This window comes from Crocodylus porosus, unplaced genomic scaffold, assembly GCF_001723895.1.
Source record: "Crocodylus porosus isolate Cpor-Errol unplaced genomic scaffold, CroPor_comp1, whole genome shotgun sequence".
Lineage (NCBI taxonomy): Eukaryota > Metazoa > Chordata > Crocodylia > Crocodylidae > Crocodylus > Crocodylus porosus.
Window position 1 is genome coordinate 3,907,736 of NW_017728936.1, and position 8,372 is coordinate 3,916,107.

Sequence of the window (8,372 nt, forward strand, 5' to 3'; positions counted from 1 at the left end):
CTTAAAGGGTCAGAGCTGCAGCGGGTGGGATAGCCATGGGGGGTGGGGGGCTGAGGCAGTTGCAGGGGCTCATGCAGAGCCCCCCATGCAGCGTGGGGCAGTGGGGGGCAGCAGGGATTGCCCCCCGCCTGGCAGCATCCACTGAGTTGGGGCTTTTTTTCCCCCCCCAAAGAGCTGAGAGCCAGGGCAGGCTGGGAGAGCGGGCGGGGGAATGGGCCTGGCCTGGCAGATCTGGCAGTAGCCGAATCTCTGAATCGATTCGGGACAGCGTTTTGAATCACTGAATCAAATAACTGTCCCCCAAATCTGAAGTGAACGCTAGCCGCTTCACACAGGCCTAACGCCTGGGTGTGTTTGATAGTATCTGGCCCCTTGAGTCCACTTCTAATAAATCTCAGCCTTGCGAGAGACACCTTTGTGGCATGTATTTCATAACTGCATTCCTGGTGCTTCAGCTTCATTCCCACAAGATAAAATTATTAAATACATTAAAAGCAGGACCCTGAAGACAGAATGCAATTGCACAAATGGCTATCGAATGGTTAGGCCAGAAATTTGACTACAAACAATTTGTGGTTTTTAGCATGCACTAGCAGAGGGAAACAGAAGCAGTAACCATGGCTCAAGACATTTCTAGGGTGAGTAAGATGTTCCTCTCTGCAGAAATCTATTCCAATTCTCCTCTCCTCACAAACCGCCTAGGACGGGCAGTCCTGTCTGCTCTTCATACCAGGATCCCAATTTTCCTGGCTTCATCTCCACTGCCCTGGAAACGCATGCTATTGCAACCACTCCTCCAGCTGTAGGACTCTGGATGGCATTTGCTTTGGAGCCATGTCAATGCTGCTCTTTGAAAAGGAGATACTGAATCTCCATTTCCAGTGAGGCTTAAATGTATGCAATTGCCTTGACCCAATATAGCGAGATCCTCGTGCAGCTAAACAAAATTCACATGGGCTAGAGAGGGATAGCCACCTTGCACAGTTCACGGGAGGCAGAGTGAACTAATGCCATGCATCTGGGCCCTGGAGTTGGCAGTTTGAAAACTGTTCTAATTTAGGGGTTGGCAACATTTTGCCACCCTGGGGCCAGAGTCTGTGACCCAGCACCCTGCCACAGGCCACAAATATCCACCCTGTGGAGAGCTCATGCTGCCTGTACTTCCCTTCCTGCAGAAACCTGGCCACCCTGCAGTGCTGGTAAATGCAGGCAGAAGAGCAGCAAGGAGGGCTCCCGAGGAGGGTGCTGCCGATGGGATGGGTTGCATCCTCCGTGCAGTCGGGTCAGACTGCCAGATCTGGCACGTGGGCTGTGGGTTGCCGACCCCTACTCTAATTCATTATTCAAATAAATCCGACAGGTGCTGAAAACTGCAACATCTAAACCTGCTTGATACCCAACAAAAAACGATGTTTAGCTCAATTCCATCTTTTCAGAGTCCTGAATTCTGTTTCTTTTATTTCTCAGCATGCATTGTAACCCTGATTAAATGCATTGCAGACTCTTTGTAAATTCTTTGCTTATCCCCCTAGAATTGATAAGTCCATCCATGGACTTTCAAAGTACCCAGGTACAGCATGATCCTTACAAAGGCCCCAGACGTGTCCTGTGATCTTTTTAAGATCTGTGATTATGTCTTGCTGCTATCGCCTATGGAGCTTATAAAGTCCACAGGCACAGTCTCAACATCCTCCCCAGGAAGATTTGGTGTTTCTCCGTTTCCTGTAAAGAAAATGACCACTGCTTGCAACCTCTGGAAGGACTTTTCTTCTCCAGTAAAATGCATCTTAAATATTGTCTGCATTTTAAGAAGGTGGAAACCTAAAATAGTTTTGATGGCAAGAAAGCTAGACATTACTGCTTTTAATGAAGAATCTGCTCTTTCCAAAAAACATTTCCTCAGACTTAAAGAATTCATGGTTTGCTTACAGGACTTCTACCCATCCTTTCTTTTCCCATGGAAGAAAGTTTCATTATTTTTAACAATACCAATCCTAGTACTATGGTAACTGTTTGGATGCCCGATACATACCAAGCTTTGCTCAGGAGTGTACAAAGGTTATTTTTTCACTCTAAAATGACTTCACCTAGACTAAAAAAACAAGCCGAAAACTATACTGACGATTAGCTATAGTTTACTATCCTAAACCTGATTCAAGAAACTGAAAGATGAACCGTAGCTTTCTGTTTTTTAAATAAATGAGTTATAGCTCTTTATTCGTCTTTTTGCTTCAAAGCTATTAACTTGGTTTAGTTTATATAACACCGAAAACAGAGGCAAATGTGTTCAAAATTAGAACATCACAGAAAACCAGTATTTTCTACACTGGCATAAAACAGAAAGTAGTCACCAAAGGCATCTTTTAATTTTTTTTTCAATTAAAAAAAGTACAGCTACGTTTGAGCTAGGCTCTTTAAAGGTCTGATGTTTGAAAGCTTTTGTTATCGGTTGCAAAGTGAGATGACAAAAGTAAATGTCTTTTCAATAGGCCGCACACAAAATGCAGACTGCTATATGCACACGATGCCCATCTTGGATAGCACAGTGGTAGGAGGCAACCAGTCCTGGAGCGTGGGGTTTTCTGCCCATTTTGATGACAGCTTTAATCTGAAGTTGCCAGGATAGCTGATTTCCATCTTACATTTTACCATGCTATTTACATTTGCAGCAAAACACTCATGAACTTCTCAAAGCTTTTATATGCGTGTGGATCTGGATTAAATGAACAAGTTTCCAGACCTGACCTTTAAATGTTTTTTACTTTTGTGTCCACTTGGACATGTTAAAGGATTTCTGTAAATTGGCTCAAGTAGTCAAATACCAGCACTGGTAGCAAATGCAAACTCAGGTCAAGCAAAGTTTGGTCTATAATTTTTTCCTCTTTAAGTTTTTTGGCTTCGTGTAGACAAGTCGTGCCAGAACCTCTCCCTACAGCACTATCATCTTGTGTAAACTATTCCCACCTCCCATTTAATATTAATGTTAATGTAAGGCTAAGTCCATTCAGACACCCCTCTGTATGCAGTGTGTGATGGACTGGAATATTTCCCTGGACATTAGGGGGGCCTGTGAGATGTCTGAGGTTACAGTATCTCAACTGTAACAACTGCAGCTAAGTATTGTTCCTTCCATGCTTTTCACTGAATCCAGATGCTGTAAGTCAGATGTTCCCAACCACCAGGCCACGGCCCAGTACTGGGCCACGGCAGGTTAGCTGCCGAGTCGTGGCATGAGCCCCCCACTCAGCCCCCCCCAGCCTGTCCACCCAGGTGAGTGGCTTCTGCCACCGGTGGTGACATACAGGGTGAAAATTGGGGGCAGGGCAACCCCGGAAGGTAGGCAGCCGGCTCCATCACTCCTGTGCCGGTCCATGGCACAAAAAAGGTTGGAAACTACTGCTGTAAGTTAAGTGTCTCTAATTTCTTAGTGTTGGCAAGATATGATATGCACTAAAGCAAAAGAACGGAAACTTAGTCTAGATAACAAGGAACTCTAGTGGATTAGGAGGGAGAACAACTAGGAGGGACAAGTGAGCCTTTATATGCTCACCCTTTAAGGCTGTGCAGCTCAGTCCTGAGTAGTGTGAATACTCACAGCTCCCAATGACTTTGGTTTAGTTCGGCGAGGCACTTCAGTGGAGCAGTGTCTTGCCCACATCTACTGAAGACTTCTCTATGATGGTCCACTTACATGCTGTCTTCCCGAAATGCTGGCACCACTTTCTGAAATGCTGTCTCTTTGGGCGCCTATACATGAGCAGTGAGGCTGCTCCAATGCGCTGTAATTACAGTGCATCAGAGCAGACCTGATTAACTGAGTCTGCTGGACCATGGTAATTACTGTGCTGCAGCAGACTCCCTTCTAATTAAAGCGCCCCTCCCGCCACACTCGTGGAGCACATGTATAAACAGCCTTTATACCTCGGAAAAAACACCCAGGAGCATCAGCACAAACATCAGTATAAATCCTGGTTGCACTGGATTGTTACAGGCAAGCGGTATACATTGCACTGGCTATACACACACTCCTTGGCATGGTCCAAGTGCTGGCTATCATCTTGAAAAACCTGAATGTTCAGACACCTAGTTATGCTGGAGGAGACCCAATTAATCGTGAGAGCGCTCAGCAGGGCTGCTCTGGCCAGCAGAGTTAAAACTACACTTCAGCAGTAGAGGGAGGGTGTTCAGACTTGAGACGCTTGAAACAAGTGGCAGGTTCTGAGCATCTGCCCAAGTATCATCTATTGGCATCCACCTCCTGGTCATGGCACTTGGCACAATGTGATATAAACAGGGCATAAATAAAATCACCCCTCTAAAACCTAGAGCAATCCAAACTTCCTTGAAAAATTGCAGCCTTGATCCTGTCACCATTTTTTGGTGCTGCCTTCTTAGCAGTTGTGTTGATTTTTGTTAAATTACCATCTGGTCTACAAGCACAGCAGGGGCAAACAGTATCTGTGAGATGCTCACAAATCGCAGGCAATTTTAAACTTCATTCACCTGTGAAATTTTGGCCTCTTCTCCCACGAGCCCTGGTCTTTTCTAATGCAAAGGTACTTTTTTAAAAATGTGCTTATCAAGCCGGGGAAGTTAGCTTCTAGAAAGCTAAGGAGTTAATTTATAGCACCCTGGGTACTCTGCACTAGCTCCCTCCTGTGTGGAAACATTTAATTTGCACTAATTACAAAGTAACTTACTCCAGTTTCAAAGTTAAACAAGTTGCCTCCCAGCAAGGCCCTCCAATTGGGTGCTAAAGTCATACCTGTACTTCTTCCATGCTGAACCTGGGGTCACTGCCAAGAGGCATACCCTGTCCACTCAACGCCACCTAGCAGGTGCTACATTTCAGGGTTGAGGCAATGCTGCCGCCTTTGAGATGACTTGAGGAGACATCCAATAGACCGTATGCGCTCAGGGCCGAAAGCCTAAGAGTCGCCTCTGGGTGCGTGGTCGGGGCTGCCTCTTTCCTGGGCTTTGGTATATGGCAAGTGGCACGAGCCATCGAGGTGGTCGTGTATGGCAGAGTTGGCACAGACAGACCCCAAAAGTAAGCACGCAAGAAGTCAGAGAGGAATTGCTCATGTGCTGTAAATTCACAGCCTGGCTTATACAACTTGCTATAACTTCCCGGTTTAAATGAGACCATAGTGGGAAAATAGTCAACTCTTCCTCACACAGACAATTCAGACATGCTGTGATCTACTATCAATACGCCCATAATATTCCCTTACCTATAATTCTTTGGACTTTCACAACAGAACCAAATAAAGAGAGTGCAAATAATACAACAGCTATTCCCATGAATGTACAGTAAGTTAACAATTACTTTGCTTACAACACGCCAAGGCAGGTAATATTAGGGAGAAGTGCTACACCCTAGGGTGAAAAAATGACTAGGCATCACATCCTGTTTTAATTTACTTCTACCTGGATCTACCAAGTCTCCCCACACTCAGTGAACTTACATAGTTTACCCTATCATCTGAGGATATGAAAGTAGTTTACAAAATGACCACTCATTCTGGGGGTTCTATACCCATTTTAAAGAAGGGAAGACAGTGGTATAAAGCGGCAGTTATTTGCATATTTGCATAACTTTAATGCACCAGTAATAAGTGATTAAAGAAAACAAAACAGTAAGTCAAGATGCCAAGTTAACCTCATGATCCCTACCTCCATCCTTGACTCAGTGGGAGATACTGGCCTCTGTTCTTACTCAAGCACTTCCTCTATTTTTTTTTTTTATATATATACACACACACACATATACACACACACATTTTGTATGCAAGTCATAATGTATGCACATATCCCTATTTACACTCCCCCCCCTTCCTCCCGTAAGCACCCATGCCTGTGTCTTTTCGCTAAATATTTTACAGCTCCCCGTGTACTGCAGTAAGGATTGTTTGCTGAACAAGCTGTTTTTGCACCCTTTAAAGCTCAGTATTTCTTTCCTTAAAAATTAGCCAGCCACAGCAAAACATAAAGAATCCTTCTGAGGACTAAGCCAGCGAAGAGGTGAAAAAATGTACATCAGAATCTAGTGACATCAACGTATTATGAGGCCACATTATTAAACAATGCAATGCTGTATGCAAGATAAGGGGGGGAAAACATGACATTTACCTGACACGAGATTTGCACAAGGTAGACTAGTTCCTTGGATTCGCAGCCGTTTCTTGTTACTTCATTCTGTTCCTCTGGGAGCGAAAGCTACATCAAAGGAGCAAGGAGGGGGAAGGGAGGGGAGGGAGAGAGAGAGAGAGAGAGAGAGACCAGGTCAGTGAGCAGGGATAAGCCAGGCATGTAATAATGCATGAAGCACCACATTCATATTAACTTGCTCTGAGAGATGCTGGGGATCAGGAACCGGGACCGTGGTTGTCTGAAGTTGCCAGACTGAAAATACTCAACATTTGCGACTTACACAGAGCTTCCAAAAAAGCATTTGATTTTGCATCTTATCTGATTTTTTTTTTTTTTTTAAATACGGTGCTACAATAAAACCATCACAGGAAGGCAAACTGTTCAAGCTGAGGATTAAATCTTCAGCTACAGAGGTTTGTAAAATGAAACGCTGCCTGGAAACATCCCCATAAATATTCACATATCGGAGATCCTTTTATTCTAACTACCCACTTTATTCCATTTTTATTTTATAAGTTTGGGCAGGCACTAGATAATAAAACATGACTCCAAATTTCAATGTTATCAAGCAACTGACCACAACAGAAGGCTTTACAATGCCATTCATCAATATGAAAAGTCATTAAACAATGTTATGATGTGCTTTGTCAGAGCAGCACGCAGAGATTAAGCACGGGATTCCTGTCCAAGTACCTGGGGTGGGGCCTGGGGGTGGCGTAGGTAAATGGAAGCCCTTGTCTGCTGATGAAGTGAGCTTCAGCTCATGAAAACTGGTGCGTATGCATGTGCATACATACATATGCACATGTTTTATTTAGTCTCTAAGGTGCAAATCTACCCTGCCTTCTTACATGATCTTCCAGGAAAGCTTGACCAGCCAACCTGCTGAATGTTTACAGCAGCAAGAAAATCTTTTCATGCCCGAGGTTCCCCGCTCAAATTAAGATATGCTGGCAAAAAAAAGGTTGGTTTTGCAGATAAGATAAGACTGCACCTTTACTTGTGCATCTGTCAGTACAGCTATACTGGGGGTGAAAACAACACACTCACCCCCTTAACTGACAAAACTATTCCTTCCACTACTCTTAAGGAGCTGACTTAACTCTATAAAAGAAACTAGTCTCATGTCCCAGCACCACCTCTCTAAGTTGCTGGGTGTGCCTAGGCATTGCAAGGATGATGAACCATATCTAGGATCCTCTGAAATACTGGACAAAGTCAGCACTGCCTTTCTACTGCAGCGGGTGCAATGCTTCTCCAGAAGCAGCAAGCTTTGGAGCAACCAACATGTAGCAGCTCTTAGCCAGGACTATGTATATAAGCCTGATCTGCAGCCTTTCCAGGGATAGCCACCCTCGTGCAGTTCCCAATCTGCTGTTCTAGCAAGCGTGACCTCCTTGTGAGCAGAAGACTCCAATAGAAATAGCATCTGGTCAGGCAATTCAATATGACAATTAGGCCTGTGCAAAGCGGCTAGTATTTGTTTCAGATTCAGATTCGGCCGATTTGGGAGACAGCGATTCAATCCAGTGATTCGAATCACTGTCCCGAATTGACCTGGCCGAATCCGACTCAGAGGTTTGGCTGCTGCTGAATCTCCGAATCTCTGAATCAGGCAGGCCCATCTCCCACCCGCTCCCCCAGCCTGGCAATGGCTGCTGCTGCTGGCCCCAGCTCCCAGCTTCTTTTTTAAAGAAAAGCCCCGGTGCTCACTAGGTGCTGCTGGGTGGCGGGGGCAATTCCTGCTGCCCCCCACTGGCCCACGCTGTGTGGGGGGCTCTGCACGACCCCTCCCAGCTCCCCATCGCTCCCCCACGGGTGCCCTGCCCAGGCCAGCTACGGTCCTTTAAAGAAAAAAAAAAAGAGAAACCCCCCAGACTTACTGTTCCTGCCGGCGGAGGGTGATCGCCACTGCCCCGCACCACGTGGGGGGCTCTACACGAGCCCTCGAAGCCGCTGCAGGAGCAGTGAGTCCCGGGGCTTTTCTCGGTTCTTTTTTTTCTTAAAGGGCTGGAACTGGCCCACCAGGGCACCGGTGAGGGGGCTGGAGGAGCAAAGATGGGGGTTAGGGGGCTCATGCAGAGCCCCCCATGCAGTGTGGGGCAGCAGGGATCACCCTCCTCCACCCTGCCCAGTAGCACCTGGTGAGCACTCAGGCTTTTTTTTTAAAGCACCAGGAGCTAGGGCAGGCGGGACAGCCATAGGGGAGCAGGCAGGGG

The 8,372-nt window shown here is 46.0% G+C and overlaps 1 protein-coding gene across 3 annotated transcripts in view; it reads right to left on the reverse strand.

Moving 5' to 3' along the window:
* Window positions 1–8,372, reverse strand: part of ARHGAP32 (Rho GTPase activating protein 32) — a 464,420-nt gene that overhangs the window by 140,175 nt on the left and 315,873 nt on the right. For all 3 annotated transcript variants that reach the window (XM_019546989.1, XM_019546988.1, XM_019546987.1), the window contains one exon: window positions 6,133–6,219. In XM_019546989.1, the coding sequence (XP_019402534.1) occupies window positions 6,133–6,219 (87 nt within the window). The remainder of the gene's footprint in view (window positions 1–6,132; window positions 6,220–8,372) is intronic.